General features: G+C 46.5%; 3 protein-coding genes across 5 annotated transcripts; 1 reads left to right on the top strand and 2 right to left on the bottom strand.

Annotated features, from left to right (window-relative positions):
• Positions 1–803: 803 nt before the first annotated feature.
• Positions 804–2,322, bottom strand: LOC135797242 (SUZ domain-containing protein 1). The gene is made up of 3 exons (XM_065309489.1): positions 2,102–2,322; positions 1,861–1,907; positions 804–1,779 (listed from the first exon to the last, which is right to left on the bottom strand). Exons 1-3 carry the CDS (start codon positions 2,303–2,305, stop codon positions 1,380–1,382), a joined length of 651 nt encoding a protein of 216 aa, XP_065165561.1. The 5' UTR covers positions 2,306–2,322; the 3' UTR covers positions 804–1,379.
• A 161-nt stretch (positions 2,323–2,483) lies between these two features.
• pths (probable ATP-dependent RNA helicase DDX47) lies at positions 2,484–5,405 on the bottom strand. Of its 2 annotated transcripts, XM_065309469.1 has the most exons (9): positions 5,120–5,405; positions 4,395–5,057; positions 4,110–4,333; positions 3,522–4,042; positions 3,419–3,458; positions 3,177–3,219; positions 2,944–2,988; positions 2,770–2,808; positions 2,484–2,576 (listed from the first exon to the last, which is right to left on the bottom strand). In XM_065309469.1, the coding sequence occupies exons 1-4, from the start codon at positions 5,264–5,266 to the stop codon at positions 3,628–3,630; spliced, it is 1,449 nt and encodes a 482-aa protein (XP_065165541.1). In that variant the 5' UTR covers positions 5,267–5,405; the 3' UTR covers positions 2,484–2,576; positions 2,770–2,808; positions 2,944–2,988; positions 3,177–3,219; positions 3,419–3,458; positions 3,522–3,627. The 2 variants fall into 2 exon arrangements, with proteins under 2 accessions (XP_065165541.1, XP_065165548.1); XM_065309476.1 differs by lacking the exon at positions 3,177–3,219.
• Positions 5,406–5,569: 164 nt separating this feature from the next.
• On the top strand, positions 5,570–16,483 carry enok (enoki mushroom). 2 transcript variants are annotated; one of them, XM_065309451.1, is made up of 6 exons: positions 5,570–6,768; positions 7,113–7,359; positions 7,430–7,640; positions 7,982–9,342; positions 10,065–10,682; positions 10,741–16,483. In XM_065309451.1, the coding sequence occupies exons 1-6, from the start codon at positions 6,223–6,225 to the stop codon at positions 15,762–15,764; spliced, it is 8,007 nt and encodes a 2,668-aa protein (XP_065165523.1). In that variant the 5' UTR covers positions 5,570–6,222; the 3' UTR covers positions 15,765–16,483. The 2 variants fall into 2 exon arrangements, with proteins under 2 accessions (XP_065165523.1, XP_065165530.1); XM_065309458.1 differs by having other exon boundaries at positions 5,575–6,768; positions 7,982–8,139.
• Positions 16,484–17,087: the final 604 nt, after the last annotated feature.

Raw genomic sequence — 17,087 nt, 5'->3', positions numbered from 1 at the left:
CCAGAGCCGCCTGGAAAAACAACGGATATCTAAGTCGCGGCCATTGTGATATTTGACAACAAACAGTTTGAACCTCGCAGAAGTCAGTACGTTTTTTATTCTCGTCTGTAGTTTAATCGTGAATTTAATAGTAACGCACATGAGACAGAGTGTAATACACGCAAAGTGTTGCCCAGAAGCAGTAGCAGTAATTCAACAACAATAATATGTAAGTAATTTATTGTTTTCAATTCCTGCAAAATCGGCGTAAACAATGCAAGTGTACTAGGTTAATATCAATAACAGCCGAGTGGTACGGCCGTTTCTTGGCACTCAGAAGGTCTGCGGTTCAAATCTCGGCCGAGCTAGCAGCCACCCAAAGAAAATGTGCATGTACTTATAGTTTACTCAGCAAGTCTGAATGAGGCTAATGGGATAAAATGAAATGTTGTGCTGGAGGGAAACGATTTACCGGTGATGGGGAATTTCATCGTTTCATTTTCTGTAGTTGCTCAAGAGAATTTGCGGCGCAATTGTACGATAGCGAGTGCCCTTCCTTTTATTTTTGAACAGATCACCTGGCTGAGTACTTTTCGTTTTTGTCTAAGGGTGTAGAGGGCGCTAGTTAGCGATGCTAACAAAATGCATAAATTCGAAGTTTCTTATAAAATGTGATAAATTTTCAACAGACTGACAAAAAAAATGATTTTTCTTCATGTTTGGGAGGGTATTATTGCAGGACATTAGTTCTTGATGCGTTTTGAGGTCGCTTTTCAAAAATGTCCACATTTTCACGCGCATATAAATAAAATTCGAGTCAGATATTAATTTAAAATATTTATTACTTTATAATCCTGTAATTTAGGCTCAGGATAAGGTCGGGTATGTGAAGCAACCGCAGACTGTTGCGCAGAGGTCCCGGTACGTAGCCGCGGCTGCTGCTGCTCTTCATAACTTAAAATTGCGTCAAATCGTGTGTGTGTGGTGGCATAAAAGCAATATGAATTTTATTTTCGATCAGTATCGGCACGGAACCCTCTGCGCGCGAGTCGAGCTCGCGCCACACCGATTTCAATATCATCATTTTATACATTTTAAATATTAACTGGTGATACTTGTACAATCAGCCTATGGTATATATAAAAAGAGAACCAAGGAAAACACGTCCGTGAAGTAAAAAAAAAAGAAGATAGAATAAAAGAAAAACAAATCGACGACGTTCGATTGCGGGCAGCCATCGCGATGAAGGGCTGCGCGCCGCCGTGCTTAATAGTCTACGCTTAGCCTAACGTTTGTAAAATTATCCACCGAACGAACTCAACTACCATATTTACACGAAAATGAACTTAAAATAGCGATGTGGTGATGGGCAGGCGGGTAAAATCGCGGCGCAGCCTGTACTATCTCTTCACGAAGCCCTTGGAGCCGTCGGGGCCCTTGGGCAGTCTTATCACATTATCGTCTTGGGGCGGCAGCGGCTGTGGATTGTGCACCGCTTTCACGGCCGGTGTACAACTGCGTCCGCCCTTGTGTTGTATACTCGCATAGCGATTGCTGCTTTCTTCAGGTCGATCCGGACTCGAGGCTTCGCCGAGTATCCGCAGGCGTGCTTCGGCATATTCTTGCTCGCGTTGCTTTAACGTTTTCTTCGGCTGCACCACCTTATTCTCGCTGCCGGCGTGGTTTTGTTTCGAGGGCCGTTTTAAAATCGTCACCGTTGGTTCCGGCTGCACGTACTGTGACCGCAGCGCGTCATCCTCGCTTAAAATGATATTAAATTGTCTGCTCATTCCATTACATCTGGGTTAAACAATACACACATGTATATAAGTGCACAAGATGTAGTTTAGTTTATTTGCAGTTTTGCACTGCGTTACGTACTTGTTCTGACTGGGCGGCTGCAAATTTCTGAACTTCCTTTCGAGAACCTGGAATTGAAAGAGAATTGCGTCCGATTAGCGGTGAGGATCGTAGTGGTCTAAATGCAGCAATGTGTAGCACTCGCAAGCAATGGCTTTGCGCAAACTTAACCTCGCCAGGCAATGCGAAGTGCGTCGCGGGCGAGCGCTGGGCTGCCACCGTGCATTGTCGGTCCTCACCATCGCACCACCGCCTCACTTACGTCCGAGTCTTCGATGTCTTCCCAATTGTCCAGTACCTCGACCTCTTGGTGCTTGGAGGTAGCCATGTCGGTGCGCAGCTTGCAGACGGCCACTGTTTTGCCATTTGCCTCGAGCGCGTTATTGCCAGTGCGTGACGTCACCGGCCGTACGTCAGCGGCATTTCCGGAAGATCGTTTTGAATTGTGCCTGCGTCTTGGCCGCATCGGGCGCCGACGGCGGAGCACTCTTTGTAGCGCAAGCTGTGGACAGTTCATAGGGGTGTCATTCAATGGGGTGCCAGTAGGAAGTCGCGAAAATATTAAAAATTGCCAGTATCTAGGCAACGGTGCGCTCGGTTGTTTTTTTTTTTGTAGGATTTCTTTGAAATTACCACGCCACAAATAACTTTCTAACATTTTATTCGTTTATTTTTATTAATACAACTGTAAATGTCTTCTGCCTGAAGGGAAATTGCATCTGCTTCTTCAAATTCACCTGGAAATGAAACAAAACTTGTATTTTTATCGGTAAAATTGAAGAAACAAAAAAAAAACGCAAATTCTTTGGTAAAAAATCAGTGGTAGTGACGAATATGATAATAATCATTGTTATTTGTTATCATTTCCAACTTGTATGCATCATTTGAACTTTCACGCGTAGATATACAAAGTATGCATAAAATATTTACCTTTAAACTCATTCATTCTCGAATTTTCCGGTCGCAACACTGCAAAAAATAAGAAAAATTTGTATTTACTTTAGAGATATTGACACATTTTATCAATATCAGTGGAAATGAGGAATAGTAATCATTGTTATCATAGCATGTGTAAACATTTAAGTGAAACAATCAATAATTTACCTTTGAAACGTCGTGGAAATAATGTTGTTGACTTTAAGTGACGATCTGAAAGAGGAACACATTTGGCATTAGTAAATCAACTTTCATCAAGACAACACGTACGGGTTTTCAATAAGTGCGCAATCATATTTTAATTTATTGTGAACTTGAGAAGATGAAACGTGCAGGTAAGGAATGTAATTATTTTATCTCTATGTATGTCTGTTGCTAATAGAAAGTTAGTATTAGTTTACCTTTTAAATGATACATAATGTAGATGGAGGTAAACAGCGTAATCTGAAGACAAACAGAAATTATTATTTTAACATTCTTAGAGATTGTTTCATGCATGCATGATTTCAATAACAAAATCAGTGGTAGTGACGAATATATAGAAATCATCTGATTCATACTGTGCTAGGTTTATGCATCATTTAATTAATTGACTGTAAATCAGTTTTCATGCATGATTAAATTTGTATTTTAAGAGAATTACCTGTTTAACTGTATAGACTTGAAGATATTTATGGGAATATCTAGAAAAATAAAATATTTACTGATTAGAAACAGTTATATGATACATAATGTGAAATAATTACCTTTTTTTAATTGTTTGCGCGTTTTTATATTAATCTTTGAAACTAATACCGATATTGCGCATTTATTAACATTTAAAATAACAAAATACAAGATATTTTCATCCTGTTACTTTTTCCCCTTGCCCTTGAACTTTTTCTTGCCTCCGCCACCGCCGCCTTTCAAACGTTTGCGCACACCAGAAGACATTTCCATGTCGTCATCATCGCCATCGCCTTTGCGCCGCTTGCCACCCTTTTTACCATCCAGATCTTTCATGTCGAGTTTGGCGAGTCGCTGTGACTCAGCAACGCGTTCCTGCAGCACCATAACTTCTTCCTCTTCCGTTTTGTAGAGTGGTAGTTTCTTTTCAATGAGTTCTTCGATGCGTTGATATAATTCAACGTCGTATTGTGTTACAAAGGTGATGGCTTTGCCCGAGCGACCAGCGCGCGCTGTTCGCCCAACACGATGAATGTAATCTTTGCTATGCGTCGGGATATCAAAGTTAATCACTACGTCAACGTGCGGAATATCTAAACCTCTGTAATTTATAGTAGATATTTTTGAATTGGTTAATGAAGAAATGTTAGATTACAGGGATGAATTACCTGCTTGCAACATCGGTAGATATAAGTATCGAGCGGTTTTTCGCTTTGAATTTATTCAGCGCCGCGAGTCGTTTATTCTGTGACATTTGCCCGTGCAGCGGTACTGCTGTGAATCCAAGATTTCGCAGCATTAACGCCGTGCGTATCGTGTTATTACATGTAGAGCAGAAAATCATGAATGTGTTGCCTGCCATTTCGTTTAAAATGTGTACTAAATACACATCCTAGTCAAGAAATAAAATAAAAATTAAATTTTCGTTTTAATAAACGCCTGTTTTGGCTTACTTTGAATTTTACTGGAATGAATATATAATATTGTTGCAGCTTCTCCACGGTCTGGTACTTGGTGGACACCTCCACCTTTACAGGATCTTTCAAACAAGCGCGTTGCAACTTATTAACCTTCTTGGTCATCGTCGCCGAGAACAAAAACGTGCGCCTCTCACGCGGAATAACCTTCAGGATTTTGTCGACTTCCACCTCAAAATCCATGTTGAGGATTCTGTCTGCTTCATCCATAACAAGATACTTTAGCTGTTTCAAATTGAAACCCTTGGTGTTCGTTAGGTGATCTAGCAATCGGCCGGGTGTTGCAATCAGCACGTGTGGTTTCTTGGCGAGTACCAGCGCCTGCGACATCATGTCCATTCCGCCGACGATCACAGCGCATTTGACGCCGATGGAAGCGCCGAGCGCGTCGAATTGTTCGGAGATTTGGAACGCCAATTCTCTGGTCGGGGTGAGTACAAGCGCGAAGTATCGCTGTGGGTTTTGCAGTAGTGATTGTAGAATAGGCAACGCGAAGGAAGCTGTTTTACCGGAGCCGGTTTCAGCCAGGCCGATAACGTCCTTGCCCTGGAGCGCCACGGGAATAGATTCGCGTTGAATCTTCGACGGAGACTTCCATTTTAGTTGTTCGCATGCCTTGCAGAGTACATCGACGAGGCCCTGCAGTTACTAATTGCTGTATCAATGTGCGAAACGTGTTTGTTGAAACACGTGGGTCTTACCAGGTCCTGCCAGGTTAAGTTGGAATCAGCATCGGCGTCGTCGTCGTCGTCGTCTGGTTGTGTTGTGTGAGTTGGTTGTTCCTCTTCTTCGCCGTTGCTCTGTTCGACGGAGTCATCTTCGTCGCTGCTTGAGTGATCTGATGGCATGATGTGCGCAAAACGCCAACGGCTCGGACGGCGCACACGTGTTAAATGAATGACGTGATCGTCGGTAAATGGCGTCGTTCCAAATATTTTGAACTTCCGATGCGGAGTGAATCATTCTGTCCTCTCTTTTCTTTCTTCGGAGTTTTCTGCTGTGAGGGTAGGACGCATGCGTCAGAGTGTTTAGGTAGTTAGTGAGTAAAAAGGAAAACTTAATTGAAACATGAGATAGCTGTAAAATGTACCCAATGAGGCAATCGCTGAGCGCATGGTAATAATTTTCTTTCTCGCTTGTTTGTAGTATTGGCGACGGTTGCGCCCACAAGCTCACAGTGTACGATTTGGTGCGACTGGTGGCGACATAGTGGTGATTGGCGCCAACTAGAAGCGCAGCTGTCAAACAGCAATCGTCGAGTGCTGGATGTACGCGTGCAGTAGACAAAGATATCGCCAGCATCAACATGGCATCAACGCGGGCCCGCGCGCGCGCTTTCAGCCTACCGATATAGCCATTTTGTCACAATAAAATATAGCAAATCGCGACACCAACACATAGCGCGCGACGGCATCAATCGCCTTTTGTTGTGAACACGATGTCTGCAAAACAACGTGCCCGCTTCCTGGTCAGTGATCTGTAATCGAAAGAAGACAGTGCGGCACGAGTTGTGAGCTGTGCGTGCGTGCGTGCGTGCGTGTGGCGACGTCGAATTGGAGCACCAGCCGCCGGAGCGCGCAGCGGCGTACGTCGCCCGTCGGACAAGTGATCGCGGCAAGCGCCTGTGGCCGCCTCTGGGGTTGTGCACGGCCTCTTGGACGAAAATGCGCTGCGGAATCGCGTGTCCCGCGTCCGTCGCGCACCGAGTTTAGCCGTGAGCCGTGCTCCTCGCCCAAGATGGCCACCGACGGCTAGCGGCCGACCGAAACACGCGTCCGAATCCGCTTTTCGCCCCGCAGAGACAATGACCGAGCCGGACGTGCCGCAGACGGTCTGGTCGCGCTGGATCCTTGACGCCATCCGCAAGATCCGCTCGCAGAAGCAGCGGCCGAGCGTCGAGCGCATTTGCCACGCGATCCGCCAGCATAACAACTATCATGAGGATGTCGTCGCCGAGCGGCTGGAGGTGGCCGTGCGGCAGGGTGATGTGCTCAAGGTATTCAACAAGGGCCAAAGCAGCTACAAAGACCCCGACGGCTTGCCGCCGCGGCCGTTGCATATTACGCGCGGCTCCGATCTCAGCAAGGTCGTCACCAAAGCGGTGCGCGAGCTTGGTGAACGCGAAGGCTCGTCGCTGAAGAGCATCGAGAAGTACGTGCGTCAGTCGTACACCATCGAAGGTGACGAGGTCGAGCTGAAAACATTGCTGCGTTTCGGTGTGAAGCGCGCCGTTAGTCGTAGATGCGTAGTGCAGGACGGCAAGTGCTTCAAATACAATTACAACTTCCTCAGCCCCAGCAGCCGGAGATGCCACAAGAAGGCGAACTCCAGCAATGATTCGCTCGATTTGGTAAGTGCCTTCAGTTGTAACTCACCCCTATGAAGCGAACTGCGTCGTCCGACGGCCGTCGGAACGCGCGCGCGCGCGCGCTACTTGCGCTTACTTGTTTTTCTTTTGTGCACCCACTTACCGTTTCTGTGTATGTAAATAACGTGCGCGTCCGTTTTTGTTCGCTGGGTTGATTAATCGAACACCTGTCACTGGCACATTTGCGTGCAGTCGCTCGTGAATGCGTGCAAGGGCCATGTGAACGCGACACACCAACGTGACTTGAACGCGTGCGTCATGCATGCCAATTGCAGCATCGTGCTGAACACGAATTTAATTGCGCGCGATGGTTATTGTTGTTACAGCAATCCCCGACGACCGGCACGTCGAAGGTTGGCTCCTCCATCTCGCCGGCCGCCTCCCAGTATTGCATGGAGTGCCTCGGCACCGACCAGAAGAACAAGCACGGCGAGTTCGAGAAGCTGAGCGCCTGCAATGAGTGCAACAATGCGGTGCATCTATCTTGCGCTTACGCCGGCCCGGAACTCGCACTCCTCATCGGCAGAGGGAATCGATGGTACTGCGAAGAGTGCAAGTCCTGCTCGGTGTGCAGTAAGTATTTTACGCACGCGCAGCGTCGCCCCCCGGGTGATTCTAACGCGAATTTATTTGGGCGTTTCAGACAGTAACGATGTGTCCACTTGTCTCATCTGTTGCGCGCACTGCAAGAGCAAGTTCCATATGGAATGCCTGGACGTGCCTGTCGACAAGAAGGTCAAGACTGCATGGCGATGCGCAGAGTGTTTAGGCATGCCTAAGACACCCGAGGGCGCCTCCACCGCCCGGAAGAAGGTTGATAAAGGAAGGGAGCGGAACAAGGAGAAGGCGCAAAGGTACGTGGTTGCTTCGATAAAAAAAAATAGCGCAATATGTGTAGAAATTTTGTAACTATCACTAACTTACACACTCACAAAAATGCATACACAACGTTTTCAAGAAATTCAATGTTAGTTTTGTCTTATTTTGTCCCATTGACTTCTTTTTGTTACTGTCAGAGGACGGAAAGTTAAAAACATATGGTCATGCATGCAGGGCACGTTTGGTACTTGAGGTTGGTGAAGTGTGTGTGTGTGTGTGTGTGTGTTAATACTTGATCAAATTAAATCATGCAGCGCTCTGTATTGAATTTCTTTCGGATACATAAGTTGTGTGACTGAAGTGCGTGTATTTGCAGAGCAAAAGACATCAACAGTACGCCGACGTCGAGCCGAGGCAATGCCGGCGCGTCGACCTCGTCCACGCTGAAAGCAACGCCGTCGTCGCCACGCAAAAAGCTTCCGACGCATCGGCCTGCCGTTCACCTGAGTGAGTCCGATAGCAGCGATCACGAGGGTACGCCAAAACCCAACATAAATTATCCCACAAAAAGCCCATATCCCCCCACCAACCAAAAACCACAAATAGCCAACAATAACCACAACGCCGCGCGGAACCAGCAGCGCATCGCCAGCTCCGATCGCATGTCGAAGGAGAAGCAGAAATTCTTTCGGCTCTCTGCGTTCAACGACAAAAAGAAACGTCAAACCAACAACGCGCACGCCACCAAGGCGGCGTCTAGAACGTCCTCGTCGCCGTCGTCATCGTCGTCGAGCGGCTCTGACTGCTCCTCGAGCAGCTCGAACTCGGACTCGGGGAGTTCAGGTTCAGAGTCGAATAATTCGGACGATGCACCTGTAGCGGCTTCTGTGCTGCGCCGTACCTCCACTCGTGCGCAACAACAACAGTTGACGCAAAAACCGGCGCCGCAGCCTACGTTTGGTGAGATCGGAGGTATTCAGGCCGACTGCAAACTCTGGGGTTTCGCCGCAGCCGCTGCGCAGGCTCAGGAAGGCGAACCTCCGATGAAAGCAGACGGCAGAAAGAATGCCGGTGATAGTATTCTCGCTGAGGGCGGCGCCGTTGCGAAGGAGTTGAAAAAGGGTATGGGTCAATTGAAGAACCTCTTCGACGGCCTGTCTCATTTATTTGCGACGCCACTCGAAGGCCGTAATAGAAACAGTAAAGTGACTGGTCAGCGCGTGGACAGAGCCAAGAGGGACAAATCGGAAACGCCGCTGGCCGAGCGGAGAGAGCCCGTGATCGAGGCAAATGATGCCGATGCGACCGAAGAGGACGAGGTGCAACCATCGCCTCTCGTGCATGTTACCAGCAGAGCGAAGCGCCGCACCGAGACCACCGACTCCGACATCGAGTTGGAGTCGGAGCGGGCGAGCCGACGCGACAAGCTCAAAAAGTCGCTCACGCCCTCGAATCTCGTCAAGACGGCGGTGAACTCCAAGCGGTTGGAGACGCATTCGCGCAAGGTGAAGCACTCGTCGCAGGCGACGAGCGAACCGGCAACGCCGGCATCCGGACGTTCTAGACCCGCCGCGCAAAACAATTGCGAGAGCGGCAACGAAAGCGAGAAACGAGCTACGCACCACAATTCGACCGGCAAAAAGCGATCGAATCACGATACGTCGCTAACCAGCGCCACTTCTACGCCACAACAATCCCAACCTCTGTCGGTGCTGCCGCTTGCCACCAATCAGACGGGTAAGGATCACACCACCAGAACAAAAAGAGGATTATATTACCATTACCAATATTTATCACAATCACCACAACGCAATCCCTGCAACATCAGCATTCGATCACTGGATCGGTGCTGATTAACCGATTAATTCCTCCCGTCCGGCCCCCCGCTCAAATGCAACTAATTTCTATCAATTCACCTTTGGCTCAGAGTAATTTGCGATCCTCTCCACTCGATTAATCTCCTCAGACTGTTTCTCCCCCACGATTCGCTTAATATTAACTACTCCACACACTCTTTATCCATACATAATCTACTTTGCATGTTGATAATATTTCACTGGTCACTGGTGTGTTTTGTGATTTTTATTAATTTGACCATTGCAGTAATAGACTTAATCTAATATTGTTCCGTCAAGGAGCTGGCTGGCTGTTAAATTGGTGCAATGGTCAAGTTAAAGCTTGCAAACACTTTAAAGATATATAAAGTAAGCGAACCTGTCTGATTGGCTGGCAGTATACGAGGTTTTTGATGCTTTTTATATTCTAGGGTTGAGATATCACAACTAATTACCGTGCATGCGTATTTTCCCCATTTTTACCTCCATCGCTCAGCAATGAAACGCGCACTCGCTGTCGCATTCTTCGTTGTTGAACGACGCTAACCCACCCGGAAAAGGCTCCATTCCTTTTCTGCGCTAGCGTCGTCCCGCCCTCTCTAAATGCGCGTTAATATGTTGCAGATGCCAAGCAGCCGCTGCCGCCCGGCGTGACACAAAAGGATGTCGAACTATTTAAGGAGACGCGCGAACGCGCTAATCAAACCACGGCCGTTTCCGACGGACTTCTTATCTCGCCCAGTCATGCAATGGTTGTACAGGGCCGCAATCCGGCCGCTATCGAGTTTGGCAAGTACGAAATTGACACATGGTATTCGTCACCGTTCCCACAAGAATACGCTCGCCTTCCCAAACTGTTTCTTTGCGAATTTTGTCTGAAGTACACCAAGAGCAAGGCTGTACTGGAGCGACATCAGGACAAATGCACTTGGAAGCATCCACCCGCCACTGAGATTTACCGCTGCGGTGACATCTCCGTCTTTGAGGTGGACGGCAATGTCAATAAGATCTATTGCCAGAACTTGTGCCTGCTTGCGAAACTTTTCTTGGACCACAAGACGCTGTACTACGACGTGGAGCCTTTCCTGTTCTACGTGCTTACGAAAAACGACAGGAAAGGCTGTCATCTGGTAGGATACTTTAGCAAGGAAAAGCATTGTCAACAGAAGTACAACGTCAGTTGTATTATGACGATGCCACAATACCAACGACAAGGCTATGGTAGATTTTTAATCGATTTCAGTAAGTATTCATTTGTTATGTTTGCACGGAATTGTGTACTTACTAATGAAACTTGCAGGTTACTTGTTGTCGAAGGAGGAGGGCCAACCAGGAACACCGGAGAAACCATTATCGGACTTGGGGCGCGTATCCTATCATGCGTATTGGAAGTCGGTATTGCTGGAATACCTACACAATCACAGGGATATGATGGAAGTGAAATTGACTTCCATCAGTAAAGAAACAGGCATGTACTGTCACGACATTGCGACTGCATTGGATTTGCTCAAATTTATCAGGCGGAGTAAGGGGGAGAATGGCACACAAAAGGCGGTCATCGCGGTCGACTGGAACCAAGTGGACGCGTATGCTGAACGCCTGGCAAAGTCAAAAACTCGCATCAAAATTGATCCGGAATGTTTGCGCTGGACGCCTCTGCTGACTACTGTTGTGAATCCGTTCGGCGACGATTCAGATAAAGACACTGACAAGGATAACGGCATGGAGGAGACGGCTGATATTATTGTACCACAGCCGGAGAAAATAATTATAGAAACGACCGGTGTAAAGCTGAAACGTGGCAAGAAGCGACGCCCGGTGTCTAGTTCAAAAACACCCAAAGTGCCTAAGGAGACGAGAACTGTTGTAGAGGATAAAGCGGAGGAGAAGTTAGAAGCCACGTCGTCCGGTCGGAAACGAACAAGGCCGAATAAGTTCAACGAGACGGTGAATACTTTCAGCGAGCGCAAACGGAAACGTAGTGTGCTGGATAGTGCGCCCGAAGAAAGCGATGGTGAGAAGCGGGCCGATTCGGTAAATAAGGAAGACAAGCTGAGGAAAGAGACAGACTTGCGAACGCCGACTAGATCGCGTCGAACACTGGCCAAGGAGCAAGGATTGCGATGGAGTCAGCGCAAAATGAGGAAAGCAGAAGAGAAGGAGAAGGTTGTGGACAGTAAATCAGAGTCTCCAATAAAGAATGAAAAATCTGGTGCAAAAGCTAAACCAATTGTCGAAGAAATGGTAGAAGATAAGGTGGAAAACGAAGAGAAAACTGAGTTGATCGAGGTGGTCAAGTCTGAAGCCATCACAGATCAAAGTCCTACGGCAAGAAAAAATCGATCGCCGGTGAAACCACGACGGAGAACTGGCTGGGGCGGACGGTCAAAGAAGAAGAAGCCATTATCGCAATTAACCATCCCTGAAATGCTCAAGAAGCAAGTGAGTGAATCTGAATCGGTGAAATCTGAGGACGACGGAGAGAAAGTTGCCGAGAAATCCAATTCTACCGACGCACTCAAAGCTAAACCGAAAGAAATCTCCAATAAAAGGTCTTCTAAGCGGCCTTCGTGTGAAGAAGATTCTTCAGCTGAAGCCGATGATGAGATGGAGGAAGATGTGGAAATGCAAACCGGCACGAACACAACACCAGAGAAGACTGTCAACCGAACACCAGAGAAAGAAAATAACAATCTGTTGAAACTAGCCGATCCACCCGCGAAACAGGAGTCGAAAGAAAAGGAGATAAAGAGGATACAAAACGAATTTTCAAGTACATCGGAATCCGAAACCGAAATCGATGGACAGAAGATCAAAATCATCTCACAGGAAGAAATCAGAGAAATTACAAAGAAATACGGTATATTGAGTCCCACTCATGACGAACAAGAAGATGAAGTTAAAAATATTGTCCCTAAAAAGTCCACTGCTGATAAGAAAGAGGAAATTGACAAGAAAGTATCCCCTCCAACTCCTCAACCCATACTTGGTACTCTTGTTCCACCGCCTACACTGTTAGTACCACCTCCAGAAGTATTGCTCCCTGCGAAAGACAAACCAGTTGAGACGACTTCTGAGACAACATCTGTGCAGCCAGACGAGAATGTGACAAATACAAATGAATCGCTAAAAAATGAAACTAAATTGTTACCTGCGGATCAGAAGGAAGAAAGTCCCAAGGAAGCGATAAAAAAGGATGACTTGGGTGATAAACAGGTAGTTAAAGAAGTTAAAGAAGCGACCGATACAATAGTGAATAATGAAAGCGCAAGTATTGACACAGAACAATCTAAAGAAATTGGTGCTCTGCAAGACACCACAGATTTAAATATGCAAATATGTGATCAGCAGACAAGTTCGCAACAGAATGAAGTACTGAAGACCCCAGTGGCAAGTATTACACCAGTTCCCGAATTAAAAGCGCAAGCTGATAATGATCCCATGTTAAACACAAAGACGCCGCCTGAGACTAAAGTAGAGGTGATTGCACAAACAGAATTGGTTAAGCCGGAAAATCCTGAGAAGCCATTGTTTCTCGAGGAGCATGCTCCGAAACAAATGAATCAGATGCCTGCTGCTATACCGAAACCAACTGTACAGGAGCATCAGGTATCTGCACCCGTTAAACCCCAACCAGCGCCTTTGATTCAGCAACAACCGCCAGTCCAACAGCGGCACCCGCAACATACTCCTATGCCACCTCAGCCTCCCCTGCAACAGAATGAGTCAATCCAGCAGACACAACATGCTGTTGTTCATCAGCAGCAGCAACAACAACAACAACAACCGGTGGTACCCCAACAACCAATCGTTGCTCAACATCACCAGGCGGTTCCGGCAGTTCCTGCCCCAATGATGCAGGCACAAGCAACATACCCAGTTAAAGAAGAACCCAAAAGGGATTTAAACCATGTCGTCGAAGAATCTAGATCACAAGCAGACATTAAAAAATCGCCAGTGAAGACGCAGGTACCATCAACTCAACATCAGCTGCCGCAGCAAATGGTGCCTACTCATGATATCAAACATGCAATGCCACAGCACGTTGTGAATCAACAAATGCCGTCTTCGTGCTTATCGCCTATGATGCAGGCTCATCCCACTCCTAACCACCCTTCGATTCCGGACATTCAACAACAACATGTACAGCAACTTCAGCCGCAGTTACACCATCCATCGATGCCGCAAACAGCTTTTCAACACCAACATCATGAACATCAGTCTGTACAGATGCCTTACCAGCAATTGCCTCTTAAACAACAAGAGATGCAAGCACATTTGGTGCAAGCTCCCCCGAATAAAAAACCGAAGCAGGAAGCTAGGGCAAAAGACGACCGGAAAAAGTCCGAGAAACACAAGGAACGGCACGATGACAAAGTAAGGTATCCCAAAGAGGAGGCACGCATCGCTCCTAAGCCAACGGAGATGTCCGCTGAAAAATTAATGACGAATCCGGAGTTTTCCATGGGAACACCTAACTACCAGATGGCCCAATCACAGTACCAACAATGGCACTGGGATCATCGCATAGCGTTTGAGCGCAGCATGTATCAGTATCCATATTTTCCTCCTCTGGACGTTGTACCACCGTCTACACCTGCTGTACCAAGCACACCCGCAGCGCCAGCAAGTGTCAAACACCCAGAGAAACCGGAAAAACCCCAGAAAGCTAGTGCGAAGTCAAAAACCAAAGCAGAAAAAGCTCCCAAGAAGGAAGATCGTCTGAAGAAGGCGCAGGATGATTCCAAGGTAGACAAGCTTGACAAGCATCAACAACATCACAAAATGAAGGAGAGCGTGGACGGGGAGAATGATCATCACCATCAGCAGAGTCTGAAGCAGCAACATGAGTTGTCGACGATGGGAGTGTACACCCCGGATTCTACCACTAATTCGGTTCATAGTTTGCATTATAACCAGTGCGACTTGGACGTATCCCAGTTAGGTTTGGAATCGCCAGCAAGCATCTCCAGCGATATGGCGTCGCAGAATTCAGTCGAATCAGTACGGCCGCCTTCCATCACACAAACACCTAGTTATGACTGCGCCGTACAACATAATATGCAACAGAATTTGCACCAGCAGCAGCAACAACAAGTTGTGCAGCCGGCATCTAGTCCCATGCAAAACAAGCGATCCATTCAGCAACAGCAGTCACAACAACAGCAGCAGCAACAGGTACAACAGCCCCGGAACCGAAGCACAACACCATCGAATAAACAACATAATATGAGGAGTACTCCACCAACTCCATCAGTGCAGCAGGTCCAACAACAGAGACAAAGAGCGACTCCCCCGGTTCAGACGGTGAGCCAACAGCATCTACAGCAGGCAAATCAAGCGCAACATCACCAAGGACATCATATGCAGCAACAGCAGCAGGCCCACCTTCATCATGCGATGCATCCTGGCTATCAACATCCGCATCACCAGCTTGGTGCCGCCAGCGCTATGCATCAACAGCACCATCATCACCAGATAAGTCAAGGAAACTACATCCCGGTGCCTCAAATGGCCGTTAGCTCTCAGGCGTTTACCGCGCAGGTAGGAAGCCCATACGTGACATCTGTGATCCCGCACCGCATGTCTACACCGCAGAGCCATCAGAAGACCAGCTGCGCGGTTACGACCGGCAGCAACTTCTATCATGCACACACAGTTCCCACACCGACGCCGACTCCCACGCCGCAGGCTCAGAACCAGAATAACAGCTGCAGCTTGGCTAAGCTGCAACAGCTTACCAACGGATTGGAGATGATCCCGCCGAGTGCTTGTAATACTATGACTCCGCCACCGGCGACGGCCATGACGTTGACACCGCCACCGTCACATCACGCGACGATGACCCCACCGCCGACGCATCAAGTGCTCCAGAATCAGCGCAATATCTCCACGCCGCCCACAGCTATGCCCCCCAACATTCAGCTTAACTATCCACAGTACTACAAGCCAAACATGAATTTAAACCAGATTGGGGGTACTGTGACGCCGCCAATGGGTCAGAACTTAGGTCGTACCCGCAATCCAAACGTCGCTCAGCACATGCAGACGCCACCGTCACGTGTGAGTCCTAACGTGGCGCTCAATTCGTCAAACATCATGGCGCAGTACAACTTGAGCAACTATCGCATGGCGCAGCAACAAGCACCCACCGTCAATTATTTGCCGAACGGCGGTTTCATCAATAATCAGCTTCCCATGCAGATGGTGAATATGACGCAAGGTCAGTACCAGGATCCAACCACGATACAGCGGGCGCCGCAGAACACGATGTACACGTATGGCTACCTCAACGTGCCTCTGAACGGCACCATGCGTCGCTGAGATGATGAACAATTGTGTATCGTGTAAATTTAATTGTAATTACGTTTCAAACACAAAGGCTGTGCACTTAACGATAAGAGACACATTTCTTCGTTGTTCTACTTTTAGTGTAAACAGCTGAAAGTCGTATTTATTTGGGATAAAGATTCGTTTATTTTTACATCAATGAAGGAGGATTTTTTTTCAAGAATTGTATATAGGCAGGGTGTATAAAGAAAGTCGTGTACATTTAACACACAGGGATAGGTTGACTACTTAAATTTTATGTAAATTGTGAAATATTTATTACTTGATTTGTATTATAAGTCTATTCAAATTACGTGATTAATTTGAACATGTTCTTCACGCTATTTTATTGACTTTGTTATGTGCTAGTTAGAGAATGAAGAACTAACATTGTAAATAGTTGATTATTATACCTTGTTTGACGTTTACAACACTTACTCGCGCTGAAGGAATAATTATGAAATAAGCAAAGAGAAACTTTCTCATTTCGTTATTGAATTACGATAAGCTGATTCGTGCGATGTGTGCTAGGATGGTATGAGCCTTGCAGCATTCGCAAAATGTTACGTTTAGTTTTTATATTCTTAATGTTTCACTTTTTTGTAATATGCAATTGTAACTGTATTGCACTAGTATGATGCACCGTTCTGATTATTTTAAAACAAAAATCACTATGTGGAAGAATAAAGTTATAATCCTGTTGTTTCAGAAAATTTCCTTGTTGGAATGTTTCAGTTCTTTTCTCATCTATTGCAGTGCTGCGAATTTTCTGTGGAGCCTGTAAAATACGGTCCTTTTATAGTTTCCTTAAAACCCTTGCAGATGCCCTAAAACATCGTTTCAGTTCAATTTCTTAGCCTGAATAGGGAGTCTCAGCCTTCGAAATGCGCGTTGCGACAAAACAATTATATGTGAGACGGGGTTTCTAAACTTTCCATAAGTTATGTTAAGTTAAAATATTAAAATCGGGAAAATAAAAGGGGTGAAAAATAATTCATAGGGAATAATAGGCAGAAAGTTCTTTCATTTTTCAACAGGAATCATCGGTTGCGATTATTTTATAAATTGTTTTGTAGAAATTTCAATGAAATAAAAGGTAAACAAATTTATATTTCATTGACGTCAATACACGCCCATTGTTTGTTTGTGGTGGTCTCTAAACAGTCTTGTCATCTCACGCCACACTGTAATTCAACCGGTCTGTTCTCTTATATCTTATTGTCAGTTGATAGCGTACGATAGTAGTATATAAATTTGTAGTATATATGTGACCGTGTGATGGCGCGGCGTGTACCGTTTGTGCACACTGCAGAAATA

The sequence above is a fragment of the Atheta coriaria genome, unplaced genomic scaffold, assembly GCF_025399875.1.
Source record: "Atheta coriaria isolate IRGN ID8LTWV9N9 unplaced genomic scaffold, Caltech_Dcor_3.1 hic_scaffold_1_pilon, whole genome shotgun sequence".
NCBI classification, from domain to species: Eukaryota; Metazoa; Arthropoda; class Insecta; order Coleoptera; family Staphylinidae; genus Dalotia; species Dalotia coriaria.
The sequence above is the reverse complement of the archived record's forward strand: the minus strand, read 5'-3'. Positions and strand labels throughout refer to the sequence as shown.